The sequence below is a fragment of the Electrona antarctica genome (genome assembly GCF_951216825.1).
Source record: "Electrona antarctica genome assembly, chromosome: 8".
NCBI lineage: Eukaryota > Metazoa > Chordata > Actinopteri > Myctophiformes > Myctophidae > Electrona > Electrona antarctica.
In genome coordinates, this window is record NC_136789.1 from 30,348,994 (window position 1) to 30,367,907 (window position 18,914).

At 42.3% G+C, this 18,914-nt stretch overlaps 1 protein-coding gene across 1 annotated transcript in view; it reads right to left on the reverse strand.

The window, feature by feature from the left end:
• The window catches only part of trpv1 (transient receptor potential cation channel, subfamily V, member 1), a 50,488-nt gene that overhangs the window by 25,247 nt on the left and 6,327 nt on the right, over positions 1 to 18,914 (reverse strand). Inside the window, exon 5 of the mRNA XM_079507865.1 lies at positions 11,053 to 11,351. Coding sequence (XP_079363991.1) covers positions 11,053 to 11,351 — 299 coding nt within the window. The remainder of the gene's footprint in view (positions 1 to 11,052; positions 11,352 to 18,914) is intronic.

The window sequence follows — 18,914 nt, forward strand, 5'->3', positions numbered from 1 at the left end:
TAGTCCAGGAACCGAAGGGTGATTTTTGGCTGAACGTGGTTTCGTCAGATAAAGTTTTTTTGTCAACTGATTCTTGTAGCATGGGGTCACCTCTTAATAATTCAAGAGGGTGCCCAGTGATATCCCTTGGGCATTTTTTGTTATTAGCCCCTTAATGCCCGAAACACAAAATAATCCACCCAAAATAGAGTTTTATGGTATTTCATGCAAAATACTTGGTCTAAATGCATCAACTTTGATTTCTACAGTGTTTATGAATGTGGATATGCAATCCACATTGTATAATGTATAACATTTATGATTAATGCATTATTTATTAATGCATATTATTAACCCCTTCATGCCTGAAAACCCCAACATGCCATAAAATACATCTTTTGGGAATGAGATTGTATGCACAATAATCAAGTCAAATGTATCAAATCTGCTTTCTATACCATCTGTATTAGTGAAACTGTAGCATATTTCTTTTCAGGTTGAAGATGGTGGCAACAACAGCCAAATCCAATTCAAATGATACACTCCAAAGTGTATGACCTAAATTATATCTATTCAATGGTCATCGTACTCCTGTCTAGTGACTGTGATGTTCATGTGGAGGATGGCCTTGCCGATGAGCTGGCACCAGTCTTAACTGCCATGTTCACAGAGGATGGAATGCAAATGTATATACCTTTATTGAAAGGATAAGCCCCTTGAGATGCATCATCTCATTTTAGAGGGGGTCCTCAACACCGATGAACAGTAATAATAAACAGCATCATCGAATAAGCAAGGTATAAATATGAACATGCATATTGGAAAAGAGGCAGCACTTTTAGTCTAGTCACTGGAAGGGGGTATCATGCACCCCCCGGAATTATACTTCTAATCAGTGTTTTCTTATTGGAAAAAATGTGCTGAAAATGATGAGCTATGATAAAAAGTTGTCAAAATGTCCCACCTACCTCAAAACCCCCTTTTTGGTATATGGCTCTGGCGAAATTGTGTAAAGGCAAATATTAATTCACTAAAATTACATAAATAGACATGGTGGTCTGAAATTGGTCATGGAGTATCTTGACACATAGGGGTAAGTAGCAGAACAGGATTTGGTTGGTTGCTACCATTATATTCTTAAATATGACCCACATCATCCTCAGAAACACACAAAAATATGGTGTCCGCTTGACTAATAACAACAAAGATGGTTATTTTCCAACACATTATGGTGAGTATCACTGCCTCACTTGTATATAGAAAACTTCCCATATCCCTAAGCTTCAATTTGAGCCCAAGATAACCTTTCTATCTTGTAAATTACTCTTTCTGTCGCCAAAATTATGAACTATACCTCAAATCGGTGAAAATTGTATATTCAGTCAGTTTCAGCTATACATTTGGAATGAATGATTGAATAACTGAGTTTGAACTGACTCCACATTATGGAATATTTCTTGAATAAGCCATGTTAAAAAGTTGGCAAAGTGTCCAATCTACCATTGTTATGCAAATTAGTTATGAAACAATCGATTTTCACTATATCTCAGCCAATATTGCACTTAAATTAACAAATAAGGTGTCTAGACCTATATTTTGAGGGTCAACCGGTCAAGGATCTCAGTGAAACTATTCTTAAAGTGACCACATGTGCCCGTGGCATGCTGGTGTACAAATCAGTGCTGCCATTACAATAAAGTCACATTTATACCAAGTAAGAGATACCAATATTGCATATAACTTTTACAAATAAGGTAGACAGGTGCTGTGCATTTAAGCAAGCTTTATAATTTAGAATATACTGTAGCATAACATCAAAAACTAAAAACATTCTTAGTATGAACAATAGTATACGGCAGTATACACGCTATAGAATGGCCTGCAATATGCAGTACAAAATTCAAACAGTCACACAATCCTGTAACAGTATTCCATCCTATTACTATACACACTCAAAGGCAAAAATGTAAACAGTGTACAAACAGTGACCACCCTAGCCTGCACCATAAAGAACAAAATGCACAAACGTCACATTAATCAGTCATCGTGTTCATAGAACTCATCAGTCTTCTTTGTCTTCTTGTCCATGGTCTCCAATGACAAGGATTTTCAACCATCTCTGCCCTTCATATGGTTTTGTTTTTACCACAATAGCTTCATCAGCTCGCTTGTATAAGGCGATGGTTCTCTTCAGAGCAGAGTAGCATGGAGGAAGACGAGCCAGGTCAACTTTAGATTTAAGAAGTGAGTTTGTCATTTGCCCCCACCATTGTCCGCAGCAACTTGGCACGGGTGACGTCCACTGGGGCGGCGGTGGCTCAGGGGTAGAGTGGCTGGATGGTAACCGCAAGGTTGCCAGTTCAAACCCGGGCTCCCCCAGAGTTAGTGTCGAAGTGTCCTTGAGCAAGACACTGAACCCCTAACAGCTCCCGATGTGCAGGTTGGTGCTTTGCATGGTTTCCGCTGCCATCAGTGTATGAATGTGTGTGTGAATGTGTGTGTCTATGTAAAGCGCCTTGGATAAAGGCGCTTTATAAATGCACCATTTACCATACTGAAGACTCGCAACTCTGTCCATACAGCAGACAGATGAATTGCTCCAACTATACTAATTAAGGATCTGTTCCATATAGTGTAGCACAAGGCACATTTGAAGGACCCCCATAACCCTTACAGGTCCATTTGGTTCCATTTGTACATTCAGAGTTGCACACCCGTAAGGGGCCCTGCATATCAACAGCTCAGTGGCCTTGTGGTCAGAGCGTTTGCCTTGAGACTGGGAGGTCGGGGTTCGATCCCCGGCCGGGTCATACCAAAGACTCCGAAAAATGGAACCCAGTACATCCCTGCTTGTCCCTGCTTGGCACTCAGCATCAAGGGTTGGATTGGGGTAAATCCCTGATACATACTAGCGTCATGTCCAGGGGGTGTACTTGTACATCAAGCTGCCTCCTACTACAGAAACAGGAGATAGGCTCCTGCCCTATGGGCCTCATGGCTCTGCAAGGCTTACAGGTCCATTTGGTTCCATTCTGTACACACTGTAAAGTTACACACCCGTAAGAGGCCCTGGATATCATCAACAGCTCAGTGGCCTTGTAGTTAGAGCGTCCGCCCTGAGACTGGATGGTCAGGGGTTCGATCCCCAGCTGGGTAATACCAAAGGGTTGGATTGGGGTAAGTCCCTGCGACATACTAGTCATGCCAGGGAGTGTACTTGTTAGGCTCCTGCCCTATGGGCCACATGGCTTGGCTTGAGCTATAGAGCTATTTGAATTGTGAGTCTTCAGTGAAACAGTGGTGGGAGCAGATGACAAACTAATTTCTAAATCTAAAGTTGACCTGGCTCGTCTTCCTCCATGCTACTCTGCTCTGAAGAGAACCATCGTGTCTTATACAAGCGAGCTGATGAAGCTTTTTTGGAAAAACCAAAACCCTATGATGAAGGGCAGGGGGGGTTGAAACTAAAGAGTTTTTTAATCCAGTGTGTCCTGCGGTGCAGTCCTACCAACCTCACTGGTTGATCTCCTTGACACTGTCTGGAGAGCATGGACAAGAAGCCGACGAGATAGAGGAATTGATTTAATCGGCACTGATTTGTACACCAGCATGCCACGGGCACATGTGGTCACTTTAGGAATAGTTTCACTGAGATCCTCGACCCTCAAAACATAGGTCTAGACACCTTATTTGTTCATTTAAGTGCAATATTGGCTGAGATATAGTGAAAATCGATTAATTTGATAATGGAGGCACTCATTTGCATAGAAATGGTAGATGGGACACTTTGCAAACTTTTTAACATAGCTAAGTAAGAAATATTCCATGATGTGGAGTGAGTTAAAACTCAGTCATTCATTCATTTATTCCAAATGTATAGCTGATACTGACTGAATATACAATTTTCACCGATTTGAGGTATAGTTCATAATTTTGGTGACAGAAAGAGTAATTTACAAGATAGAAAGGTTATCTTGGGCTCAAATTGAAGCTTGGGGATATGAGAAGTTTTCTATATACAAGTGAGGCAGTGATACTCACCATAATGTGTTGGAAAATAACCATCTTTGTTGTTATTAGTCAAGCGGACACCATATTTTTTGGTGTTTCTGAGGATGATGTGGGTCATATTTAAGAATATAATGGTAGCAACCAACCAAATCCTGTTCTGCTACTTACCCCTATGTGTCAAGATACTCCATGACCAATTTCAGACCACCATGTCTATTTATGTAATTTTAGTGAATTAATATTTGCCTTTACACAATTTCGCCAGAGCCATATACCAAAAAGGGGGTTTTGAGGTAGGTGGGACATTTTGACAACTTTTTATCATAGCTCATCATTTTCAGCACATCTTTTCCAATAAGAAAACACTGATTAGAAGTATAATTCCGGGGGGTGCATGATACCCCCTTCCAGTGACTGTACTATTTGTTTGTTGTAGAAAGACAAAGTCCAAGAAAAAAAAAAAAAGATTAGAAGCATGAGCACAGTGTTAGAAGATGAGTGAAAATCGATTCTTTAAATACTGTACATTGAAAAGAAGTGATTGTCCACATTGAAGACGTCACTTCGGGAGGAATGCTGCTGATGCAGATGTCACTGTCATTGATGGATCAGACCTTTGGACCATCCAGCTGATGTCAACCACATACCTGTCTGACAGTGATGTCTACCTAATCTTCGAGATATAGGTCTACTGTGATTACAATATCAGGTCAGTCAGCAGAGATGCCAGGGAGACGGGGGTCAGCTAGAAATACCATGTCCTATCATGATACATCTCCTCCAATCACTGTAGCTACAGACAGGTCTGATTTCCACACTCATCTTGTGCTATAGGCATTCCAGCAAGTGCATTCTGGACCTTCAGGTCCTGTTCCGTTAAGGAAACTATGGAGGAAACTAGACTACTAGTCTGGGAGAAAAGAATGGGAAAGGTCATGCATGTACTTCAAACCAGCTGCACTACCACCACCAGATTAATTGAGAATGTATAGATCCCCCACTTTTAAACATCTTTGTGGCAAAATGTTGATGGGCATCTTACACCAGCATGAGACCGAGAGTAGTTCTGATGGAAAAAGACAGATCTATCAGGCCACTGAACCCTAAAGACCTGCAGTAATAAGTGTAATGAAGTAATAAAAGTAATAAGTGTAATAAAGTAATAAGTGATCGAGTTAATTCATAGGAAAGGAGGTATGTGGACATGACCACTTCCAAATAAGCATTTATTTTGGAATGCAAATTTGTTGCTTTTGCATTAATTATTGTAGGCCTATTTTATGGGCTTTTGCTGTGTTAAGCATGACGGGGTTAATATCTAAAAATGCCCTATTCTGAAATCAAATATATTGTACATATCCACATTCATGCGGATAAACACTCTAGAAAGCTAATTTGATGCATTTAAACAATATATTTTATGGGATTTGGGGGTTTGAGGCATGAAGGGGTTAATATGCATTAATTACTTGCGCAAGCAGAGCGTGCAAGTAATGTTATCAGTCAGGTGCTACGATGCGTATGTCCCTTAGCAGTACATGATATGACGTCATATGCTGGCACGAAGCAGACCGTGCAGGTATGTTCTCCGTCATGCTACGAAGCGTATGTCCCATGACGTGATGAAGATATGTACCAATGTCCCTTAGCAGCATATGATATGACGTCATATGCTGGCACGGGACATACGGAAGCAGACCGTGCAGGTATGTTCTCCGTCATGCTACGAAGCGTATGTCCCATGACGTGATGAAGATATGTACCAATGCCAGGGTATAATTGGTTTACGATGGTGACGTAATGATATGTTTCAGTGTCGGGTGGATTAAAGGGACATACGCATCAGACCACCCGAGTAACCACATTATACCACTAATCAACTCAGAAATTACATATACATACATATAGACATATACATATATAGACATATGAGCATATGACGTGATGAATATATGTACCAATACCAGGGTGTAATTCATGGTTATTGAAGGTGACGTAACGATGACATGGTACAGTGTTGGGTGGACTAAAGGTAATGCCCCTATGCATACATGTATGTAATCTGACACCACTGCCATAACAGGCACAAGTAATCATTACCATACTTCAAAATACTACTTTTCTTCCTCCAAAAGCAAGGTACGTAGCAAATAGCTAAACCTAATAATTCAATATTGCAAACGTTCTTTCACAGAGAGGCTGAGATTTGAACGTTTGTAGCGGTCTACAGTACTTGCACGCTCTGCTTGCGCACTAGTAGGCCAGGCCTACTTGTGTGCAACAAGCAAGTAGGCACTTGACAGAGTGCAGTTCTAGTTAATAATGCATTCATCATAAATCTACTACATTGTGCCTATCCACATCCACAAACGCATGTAGAAAGCAAATTTGATGCATTTAGACCAAGTAATTCGCATGAAATACCATAAAACTTTATTTTCAGGGATTTGGCACCCTTTTGAATTTGTGAGAGGTGACCCCAAGCTACAAGAATCAGTTGAGAAAGAAACTTTATCTGACGAAACCACGTTCAGCCCCACGGCTCCCGGACTAACCAGCTTTTCTGTGCACAACGTGGGGCACTTGAGTCGAGCCAGCTGACACCATGCAAGGACTGTCTTTTCATGCATGCCATGCGTGCCAACTACCAGGCTGGCATTTGGAGAGGGAGTCTTCAACAACACCTGCAAGTCCCAAGCCCAGTTCAGCATGGCTGGGCCAGAAATGATGATGGTTGGCGCACTGTCGAATGGATGCAGGGATCTCCAGCTCCTGATGTAGTGTTGCAGCTGCTGCAGTCGCAAATGCAAGCTCCCAGGATGCACGTGCTTGACATGGCTTGAAATGCACATCAATGTGCAAATTACAAACATGCAATAACCACCCCCAAGAAGAGGGCCTGATTATCACTCGGAAATAAAGGACTGAATTTACCAGTCCGTGGGAGCCTGGGCAGGGGCCCTGCACAGAGCCCGGGCAGAGGACTTTTGTGGCGGTTTTGGACAACCATGGGTCTGACCGACTCGACACCGGGCACTGCACTTAAAAACAACAACATTGCTGATAAACTGTCACTTCTTGTTTGTCTCTTCATCTCGAGCAAGAATGCCTGCTTGATTTGCTAACCCTACTGGCCGCCACATAGAACTGGCCATGGCTGAAGAAGTCCCTCATGCAGAAGACCCCAACTCGGTGTAGTGTCTGGTCCTGAGACATATTGACAGTCATGCCGAAGCAGGGTCGGACTGGAAACTGTTGGCGGGGCAGAGTGAATGGATAGATGATGTCGGTTGGACACAGGGTGATGCGTGGACTGAGTGTGCAAATTTGACACCAACCACAGATCTTGCAGCTTTAGGCGTGCATCTCGTGCTTTGTCTGACTCAGCTCTCCGTGCACGTTGTTGTGCGTCACGCATCCAGTTGCGGTAGGCTCGGGTACCTTTGGGCATATTGGCATGTAAAAAAGGTGATCTGTATTCTGTAACTGCCATCTATTAGCTGGCTGTTGAGCTCGTGATGTCAGAAGTGATGTCAGCGGTATCACCATTTATGCCCATCTTTGTCAGGCATGCCCAAATATGGGGTCTATGCAGATGTCAGAAGTCGGTGGGACGAACCCGTATTTAGGCATGCCCAAATATGGAGTTGCAGAGGCAGAGCCTTGTGATGTCAGTGGCCCGGGCAGAGGCCTTTTGTGGCGGTTCTGGACAACCATGGGTCCGACCAACTCGACACCGGGCACTGCACTCCCTGTGGGGGTGTGGAACACGTGTGTCGAATTTGAAGTAGGTGGGGCGAACGGTTCTCGAGTTACATGGATTACAAACGTACAGCTGTACAGACAGACTTTGCATTTATAGTTAGATGATACATTGGCTACTATATGGACATTGAATATTCCCTCGTTTAAAACCTTTGACATGTTAACAAAATGAAATAAGAATGTTGACTGTCAATACAATATTCAATCCAATATTTGGATTGAATATTAATTCGGGAAAGTTAGGCGAAATCAGGCATATTTTCCTATATAATGCCTAATTTGCATATTTAAAGATACAATTTCAGAAAACTTGTAATACAATAAATCATTGTTTTTATGTAATTAATCAACTAGGGAAGTTTCATGGTGATCACTAGTTCTTAATTTTTTTCATCCTATTCACCCATCATGTATATAGGTGAAAATAACAAAATGTGTGATAAATATGAAAAAGCTGCTCCTGTGGAAGTGTTATCATATATTAATTTACTTATATTGACATTCTAAACAATTTAATATAGGTATGGTTTTGCCCACTCATTTCGTAATGAAAACTTGTCCGGCTCATGGCCTGGTGGAGACAATAAGAGAATGTTGCTGTGTTAATAATAGGGCCTGCAGGTGAAACCATTCTAAAACTATGAAACATTTCAAAGATTTCTTTTCAGGCAAACATGTCCACCGTAAGATTAACCTAAATAGGTTTGAATGGGGTTTCTAGGTGTAAGTATGTAGGACTAGTAGCATGCCAAAGTTTCTGCTATTGCCATTGAGAATGCATTGGGCGTTTAAGTTAAATACGGGGGGGGGGGGACATATTTTGACAGCAGAAACTGCCTGTCATAATTTCTCCCTATTCCAAAGCCCCCCCAGGTACATTATATATTTAAACTATTTTCAGCAATGGTACACTTATTTTTTCAGTGGGTAGATCTTGTTGAGCTGGTCATTTTGAAAGTAGATCTCACGTCATAAATGTGTGGGCACCCCTGTTCTAGCCCCTAGGATGACCCGAGGCCCACCACTTAAAAACCACATGCTACGGTGCCCAAATCTGAATTTAGGTGCTCAAATTCAGGCCCCAAACTATTTATTATGTACATAAATGACATATGTGAAGCACTGACATCACTTAAATGTGTCCTATTTGCAGACGACACAAGCTTATACAGCTCAGGAAAAGACCTAAAACAGCTTATGTGCACAGTGGAGGAGCTTGAAGCACTCAAGAAGTGGTTTGACACAAACAAACTATCGCTGAACTTAAGTAAAACAAAATACATGATCTTTAGTAATAAAATAATAGATAACACGGTTAAATTAACAATAAATGACATGGAAATTGAACAAGTACATACAAATAAATTCTTAGGTGTCATAGTAGATACTAAATTAAATTGGAAATCACATGTAAAATTTCAAAAACAATTTAAAAAACAATAGCTATATTATATAAAATAAATGATCTAGTAAATAAAGATTCACTATACACGTTGTATTGTTCCCTCATACTTCCATACTTAACGTATTGTGTGGAGGTATGGGGGAACACTTAAAAACTGAATATCTTGCAGCTACAAACCCACTATTCATCTGCAAACACACACTAAAATTCGAAGATATATAGTCAACCTAAACACTGCAATAGTCATGTACAAAATAAAAAAAAAAATCACACCCGTGTGAACTGAGTGGTGTAAGGTCTTATATAGACTGATCAGCTGTGGTCTGACGTAATGAAATCACACCCGTGTGAACTGGGTGGTGTAAGGTCTTATATAGACTGATCAGCTGTGGTCTGACGTAATGTCTGACGTAATGAAATCACACCCGTGTGAACTGAGTGGTGTAAGGTCTTATATAGACTGATCAGCTGTGGTCTGACGTAATGTCTGACGTAATGAAATCACACACCCGTGTGAACTGGGTGACCATAGCAACCATGCTCATTTTTTGAGCACAGACAGACTAACAAAGCCAGTTGTAGGAGTGGTTTACACCACTCAAAAAAAACTTAAATGCAAATGATGAAACTTAACATGTAAATGTAAAGCACCGAAATAAACTATTCATTCATTCATTCATTAATTCATTCATTCAACTGAAGCAATTCAGTAAAGGTCAACACTTCCTCCTGGGGTCATTCTAGGGGCTGGGACCTCCAGTAAAAGGCCTAAATACTCTCCAAGAGTTGGGGAACAACATATCAAGAGAGTGGAAACTAGAGGTCTGAACAAAATCATTAACATGGTGAAACACATCTTGATGATGTCATCAAGATGTGTTTCACCATGTTAATGATTTTTTTCATAATTGCAGTTCTAGGAAACACAGAATGGGGGGGACGTTTTTTATTATTTCCACACAACAGCTCTAAGGTATATTTATGACATAGTAAAATGTTGGAAATGAGTGGAATGCCCCTTTAACTCCATTGGACCCTCAAACTGTCTGCTAAAACAGCTAACTCCACCACCTCTCCCCCTCTCATGGAAGTAATTGACAATATATAAAGTCACAACACCAACTTTGATGAGGCTGTATTTCTTTGTTTTCAAAATATTATGTTTTCTTCATTTCCTGAACAATGATCATTTTGGAGTTATGAGGTTTCCTCCCGACAGCAGAGATATCAGGTTTGTGAGCTGCTAAATCAGGCTTTTGACCCATTCAGGACGGGAACCCCCTTTTGGTGTTTTAAGCATTATGTTATACTTTAGCTGTTGAAAAATAAGCTTGTAGATCTGCTATTTTTGAAAAATCGTGAAAATGTGACGCAAATCTTTGAATATATATTCTTTTCAGAACGACTTTAACTCATATCTTTGCTTCTGCAGGGGGGGGGGGGTTCCTGGAACAACATATTTGCAGATGGGGGTCGGCGGCCAACACCATAATTTTTGGGGTCCTTGACATGAAATAGTTTGAGAACTAAATAGTTTGTACTAAATGCAAGGCTGCTAAACGTCTGTGAAGACAATTATGTTTCTGCACTGTCAAAAGTAATGCTACTTCTTTTGCAATGTAGTTAAATAAAAAATCTCAAGGGGGAAGATAAATTATATAAAATTAAAAAAACAGAATTTTATATATATATAAATATATATTTTTTTTAATATCGTGAAAATTCGTATCGTGAACCTCATATCGTGATACGAATCGTATCGTGAGTTGAGTGAATCGTTACATGCCTAATGATGAATGATGAATGAATGAGAACCACTGACATTTTGTATAAATCTGGTCTCCGGTCGAAATGGGCTAATATACTCGTATGGACTCGTGGTCTTCACTTACCCCGATCTTGCCCGTCTTGGCGGCCAGCTTCAGAGGCGTCAGTCCCTGCCTGTTCTCGATGTCCTCCAGCCTCCACTTGGGGTGGAGCCTGGCGGTGGAGGTGAGCACGTGGTCGTACATGGCGGTGACGAAGGCCGTGTTCTCGTCGCTGTTGTCGGCCACCGCCACCAGGGCGTGCAGCACGGCGTTGCCCCGAGAGTCCGTCTCGCGCACGTCGGCCCTCTGGTGCTCGTTCTCCAACAGGAAGTCTACGGCCGACTGCTGGTTGGTGCAGGCCGCCAGCGACAGAGGCAGCTCCCCTGGAGGTGGAAATCAGGTACTGTAACACTTTGGGCTCTTATCAACAGCAGATATATTTTTTTTTAAAGATGAAGTGCCGTGATTTTTTCCACCCCTAAAACATGATCATCAGGTACTATGATTATACTAGGAGGAAGATTTTTCAAAAAAGTGTACAGAAAGTTTTAAAAATGTTAAATGTTTTTATGTGGCCACGCCCACCGGTTCATTAAGTATGCCTGGTTTTCACCTTAGCACCACCCACCTGAACTTAAGCCTCATCCACAGCTGTTGTTGTATGATAATGTGGGAGGGGTTAGGGTTATGATGTCACTAAAACGGTGTTATTTCGATTGGGCCTTTTGATTGAAAGGCTTTCAGCTTTCAGGAAGAAACCAAAAATACACACAGGGAAGACATATTTGAATATTATAACCACACGGGTATATTAGAGTAATGTTAACTCCATAGACACATGCAAAATAGAAAACGTACAAAAATCACGGCACTCCATCTTTAACTCATTTTGGGCGGGAACCCCTGTTGGTGTTTCAAGCATTATGTTATACTTTAGCTATTGAAAAATAGCAGATCTAAAAGCTCATAGCGCGCCACCGAGTGGCGCGCTATGAGCTTGTAGGTCTGCTATTTTTTTAAAATCGTGAAAATGTGGTGCAAATCATTGAATATAATATTTCAGAGCAAACATTTTTAACTAAAATATTGACTTCTGGGGGGTCCCTGGAACTACATATTTTCAGATGGGGGTCCGTGGCCCAATAGAGATAATTCTGGGGGTCCTTGACATGAAAAAGGTTGAGCACCACTGATATAGAAACATGGGGTTTTCAGGAAAATGTTAGGATTTAGAAGCCTTTTTTTTAATCGACATCAGTCCAAAATGGGTTAAGATTAGTTTTTTGGCTTTTCTGCCTTTATTGATAGTATATCAAGTGAAGATAGACAGGAAAGAGGGAGAGAGAGAAGGGGAGAGACACGCAGCAAAAGAAAGGAAAGAGGGAGAGAGAGAAGGGGAGAGACACGCAGCAAAAGTCATCATGTGATCAACACGGATCTGTCCGCTTTTCCATATTCCATCCCGATTGGCTAAGATTGCCTGCCAAAGTTTGCACAAAACAAGTTTGCACAAAACAAAAGTTTGAACAAAATGCCTCAAATCCTGAAGACAGCTTGCGCACATTCCCACTAGGCAGAAAAAAGAAATGCCACTTTAAAACATATACAGTAAATCAGCCTCATGGTGGCGCTATAACAGGACAATTCATGTTTTCACCTATAACTATACACCGATCAGTGTACAACTTTGTATGCACACTACTAAACATCATGAATACACTGTTACGTGTTATTTTTATTTTAATAAATGAAAAAGTAATTAAAAAAAGACACGGGCACCTCACATATTATAAGGACATTATCAGTAACCAGAAAAAAGGATGTTGGTGTTTTCAATTAATCTAAAATGGTTAAAATGGAGGTTGAAGTTACAATGGGTTTGTATAGGAAGGGGCTAAAATGAATATCAAATATCTAAATACTAGGCCTACAAGATATGATTAAATATTAACCAATTCAGGACGGGAACCCCTTTGTGTTTTAAGCATTACGTTATACTTTGGCTATTGAAAAATAGCAGATCTACAAGCTCATAGCACGGCACCGAGTGCCGCGCTATGAGCTTGTAGATCTGCTATTTTTTTAAATCGTGAAAATGTGGCGCAAATCTTTGAATATATTTCAGAGCGAACGTTTTTAACTCTTTGCTTCTGCATGGGGGGGGGGGGGGGGGGGGGGCCTGGAACAACATATTTTCAGATGGGGGTCGGAGGCCAAATACATATATTTTTGGGGGTCCTTGACATAAATGTTTGAGCACCACTGACATAGAAACATGGGTTGTTCAGAAACCTGTCAGGATTTAGAAAACATTTGTAGAGTCGTCCTCAGGTCTAAAATCAGTCATTACGACAAGGCCCACTAAAACTAGACTAACACTAAGGCACTCCAGGTGACTAAAACTATATGAAAACTATTCAAAAGACTATGACTAAAACTAAAATCTAATTGTGCTGCCACAAACAACACTGGATGATCTGACCATGTGATGCTGCTGTGAGGAATGTGTTTATCTGTGTGTGTGTGTGCGTGCGTGCGTGTGCGTGTGTGTGTGTGTGTGTGTGTGTGTGTGTGTGCGTGCGTGCGACTGTGTGTGTGTGTGTGTGTGTGTGTGTGTGTGTGTGTGTGTGTGTGTGTGTGTGTGTGTGTGTGTGTGTGTGTGTGTGTGTGTGTGTGTGTGTGCGTGTGTGTGTGTGTGTGGGGGGGGGTGCGTGCGTGTGTACTCAATGATTGTTATTTCCGTAAAAGTGTCAATACTGCAATGTAGAAACTGTTACAAAGTTAAAGACCGGTAATCAAAATGTACTGGAGTGAAAGTAATGCCATCAAAGTATACTTAGTATACTCAACCCATTTAGACGATTCTAAAACAACGGCTTCTAAAGTTTTCTGAAAAACCCTATGTTTCTGTGTCAGTAGTTCTCAAAGATTTTCATGTCAAGGACCCCCAAGATTATATGTAATTGGGCGCCGACCCCCATCTGGAAATATGTAGTTCCAGGGACCCCCCCCCAGAAGCAAAGATTTGAGTTAAAAACCTTCTCTCGGAAGGAATAAATATTCAAAGATTTGCGCCACATTTTCACGATCTTTCAAAAATAGCAGACCTACATCTAAGCTCGTAGCGCGGCACTCGGTGCCTGGATTCAGGTTATTTTTAAACGTATACATTTCAACAGTTTCTAGATCATAGAATATATATATATATATATATATATATATATATATATGTTTTATTTAAATTATATATATGTTTTGATCTACTGATAGATCGCAACGCAATGTTTGAGCACCCCCCCCCCTCCCCCCCGGCCTACTACATGTCTTCATAGAGTCAGCTTATCAGTCATGATGATGAATCAATCAATCAATCAATCAGTGACAGATCAATCATCAGAGTTTGGACTGTGACGACCAGCCGCTGGTGGAGAAAGCGATGACCAAACAACACGCCAAACCTCCGCTGCTCTTTGCACTTTGACCTTCTGACGCCGCGAGACCTGCTGCCCTTTAAGAAGGTCTGACCAGATGCACTCCACCGTCCTCCATCTGAAGGTGTGTGTGTGTGTGTTTGTTGGGAGAAGACGAGGATGACGAGGAGACTTGTTGCGTCCACGCTGTTCCTGCTGAGCGCTGTGGTCTGCGTCACAGACACAGCAAACTATCATGAACTATCCGCTGAACTCAAGACGTATGTGGACCGGGCCATCAGGATAGGGAACAACCAACTGAACTACGGCCATCTGAACTTCGACAAAATGGGTTCAATGAAGGAGGTGATGTTGTTGCATTATGTCCTATAATATTTTATTGAAGTGACTTGAATTTAAAGGGGTATTTCATTTAAAGGGGTATTTCACTAAAATGACCAAAACCATTGGTCATTTTAACGTCTACTCAGGCTTATGTGAACACCCCGGGCAGTTCTTATGTGAACACCCCCGGGCAGTTGACCGGTCCAAAACATCAGCATAGACATAGGACATGCATGGGATTGTTACATTTTTAATGTTTAAAGTGAAATATCCCTTTAACCCATTTTGGGGGCGGGAACCCCTTTTGGTGTTTTAAACATTATAATTTAGCTATTGAAAAATAGCAGATCTACAAGCTCACAGAGAGCTTGTAGGGTCTGCTATTTTTGAAAAATTGTGAAAATATTTATTTCAGAAAACTGGAGGATTTAGAAGATTTTTTTTGTGTTAGCCCTTCGCTAAGCCCCACCCACTCCACTGTGCTTCTGTCACCCATTGTGACGACACACATTAAAGGTTATAACTGAGCAGGTGAGACGAATAACCAACCAAGTCCATAATGTATTCTTTCCGAAAAGGCCTTTTTGTCCCGACCATCATTTATAATTACTATGGACGTTATCGGTCTCAACTGCTCATGGTCTCTAGACATCATTGTAGCACATATATACAGTGTTCATGTCATGTCTATCCTGAGAAGATAAATTCATGCTTTTTGGTTCATTTCTTGGTCTCTTGCAGATCTCGTACAACCAAGTGAGGATAGACGTGCGTCTACGGGCAACGACCTGTGGCAAGGCTAGCGGATATGCGAATCATCGGCATCGCCCTGAGTGTCCGTTCAAAAGGAGAAAGGTATGTGTGTGAAATAAATGTTTATGAGTCCCACTTCAATGACGTTAGGAGTCTTTTGTTTGTGCCATTTTTACAAATTGCAGCATTTAACTCATTTCATTTAATGTGGTTATATTCATGTAGAAAACAGAAGAAATGATTATTATAACTAAAGCTACTATTATAACTAAAACAAACAGTACAGTAGTACAGTAGTGCATCCCGTGGATGCAGAGGTCGTTGTTTTATTGCGTCCCTTAACTATAAACTGCGTTTTGGGATGCAAAGAATGCACCCTATTTTAATCTCTGACTATCTGTACCAAGTAGACCGCTGGACCTTGCACATGTAAACAGAGCTGCTACCTTCAAACAGATCTTAAATCTGAGTTTTTCCTGTATACTATTTAAATAGTCCTGAGAAAAGAAATGCTGCCATTTGTCCCAAAGTGACTGCAAAGAATTTGTTTAAAAAAACCTCTTATAACATGTGTATAACGATGCAATGTGACATAGCTCTGTTTACAAAATGCTGTACCTCCTCCAACTGTATACTTTCCCCATTTTAAACTGTTTGTATTGTATTGTACTTGCTTTGGCAATGTAAACGTTTGTTTTCTCATGCCAATAAAGCTCCTTTGAATTGAATTGAATTGAAATAGTACATCAAAAGGGTCTGTGTGTAGGGCACCCGCTGGCCTAGTGGTCCAGGCACATACCATACCACATATATACTCTGGCCTGACAGCGCGTCACTCTGGCCTAGTGGTCCATACCACATATATACTCTGGCCTGACAGCGCGTCACTCTGGCCTAGTGGTCCATACCACATATATACTCTGGCCTGACAGCGCGTCACTCTGGCCTAGTGGTCCATACCACATATAGGCTCTGGCCTGACAGCGCGTCACTCTGGCCTAGTGGTCCATACCACATATAGGCTCTGGCCTAATGCGCGTCACTCTGGCCTAGTGGTCCATACCACATATAGGCTCTGGCCTGACAGCGCGTCACTCTGGCCTAGTGGTCCATACCACATATAGGCTCTGGCCTGACAGCGCGTCACTCTGGCCTAGTGGTCCATACCACATATAGGCTCTGGCCTAATGCGCGTCACTCTGGCCTAGTGGTCCATACCACATATAGGCTCTGGCCTAATGCGCGTCACTCTGGCCTAGTGGTCCATACCACATATGCTCTGGCCTGACAGCGCGTCACTCTGGCCTAGTGGTCCATACCACATATAGGCTCTGGCCTGACAGCGCGTCACTCTGGCCTAGTGGTCCATACCACATATAGGCTCTGGCCTGACAGCGCGTCACTCTGGCCTAGTGGTCCATACCACATATAGGCTCTGGCCTGACAGCGCGTCACTCTGGCATAGTGGTCCATACCACATGGCTCTGGCCTAATGCGCGTCACTCTGGCCTAGTGGTCCATACCACATATAGGCTCTGGCCTGACAGCGCGTCACTCTGGCCTAGTGGTCCATACCACATATAGGCTCTGGCCTGACAGCGCGTCACTCTGGCCTAGTGGTCCATACCACATATAGGCTCTGGCCTGACAGCGCGTCACTCTGGCCTAGTGGTCCATACCACATATAGGCTCTGGCCTGACAGCGCGTCACTCTGGCCTAGTGGTCCATACCACATATAGGCTCTGGCCTGACAGCGCGTCACGCGTTCCAGACGACCTTTGCTGCATGTCTCTCCATCCGTCTCGCCTGTCCGTCTTCACTGTAACTATCAATAAAGGCACAGAAGCCAAAAAAGGGATGGGTTGCTATAGCTGTGATGCTTACCGTGAGAACGTGCTGTTGTTGTGTCGGTCATGAATGAACCAATCAAATTAACTAGTTATTTTTGCAGTGAAGCACTTCTGCAGTTCTGCCTGGATTTTTCATTTTTTTTTGCATCTATAGACCATTATCTGAAATCCCAGTTGAAGAGAAGTTAGTACATGAAAAATTGTAAAATAAATGAGCTATCTGTCTGTCTGTCTGTCTGTCTGTCTGTCTGTCTGTCTGCCTTTCTGCCTGTCTGCCTGTCTGCCTGCCTGCCTGCCTGCCTGCCTGCCTGCCTGCCTGCCTGCCTGCCTGCCTGCCTGTCTGTCTGCCTGCCTGCCTGCCTGTCTGTCTGTCTGCCTGTCTGTCTGCTCCAGGTACGGTGCATGGTGTGTGGCTGGTGTCCAGACCACCCTTCCATCGACTGTGTTCACAGAAGTGACGAGGATGGGGTAAATACCTTTTCACATTACAGTCTGTCCTGTGTGTGTGTGTGTGTGTGTGTGTGTGTGTGTGTGTGTGTGTGTGTGTGTGTGTGTGTGTGTGTGTGTGTGTGTGTGTGTGTGTGTGTGTGTGTGTGTGTGTATTATTACCAGTAAGACGCCTGACGCCTAAAGGGCGAGGTTGCGTGTACTGGCCATATATGGAGCGTGTCTTGAGTGTACAGGGTTTGATGAGATCAGATCAACATATAATATGTAATGTCAGAACAGGTCAGCTCCATATATGGAGATCTAAGGGTGGCAGCGGGGGCAGTGTCTTGAGTGTACAGGGTTTGATTTTCAGGCGTGGCTGCACAAATAACTTTGGGACGGGCCCGTCTAGAGTTTAAATGAACAGGTATCAGTCAAAAGGGAGACATCGAAGAGGAAGGATGGATGGGAAGGATCAACATATGGAATGTCAGAACAGGTTCTGTATATGTTAACAGCCAGGTTCCATATACTAATATTGATGACATCAGGGATCTCCATATATGGGCTTAATTGCGACAACAGGTCACATTTACTATGATCCCTGATTTACTATCATCCCTGATGTCACGAGACCTGGGCACCATACATGGGGGCTTTCCCCTTGTATGGGGATTTTGACTGACTGACTGACTGACTGACTGACTGACTGACTGACTGGCTGGCTGGCTGGCTGGCTGGCTGGCTGGCTGGCTGGCTGGCTGGCTGGCTGGCTGGCTGACTGACTGACTGACTGACTGGCTGGCTGACTGACTGACTGACTGACTGACTGACTGACTGGCTGAAAATTGGACAGAGGTTGTAGCAAATATTAGTGGGAGGGGCCTATGTAAGCGACTGCGGAAAAGTCGCAATTTTTCAAAATTGCGACTTTTCTAGTTATTATTATTATTATATTTTAATCATCATCATTATGATAACCTCTATAACATGTTGTCATCTGGTTGTGTTTCAGCGTTTTGCTCGGTGGAATGAAATGTGTAAGCCTTCACCTTCTAAAAGACCATTATGTCGAGGTGAGATGGCAGAGCTTCAGCCTTGATGTCTGACTGTACCTCTGTTTACATTTATGACTAGGGTTGTCCCGATCACGTCATT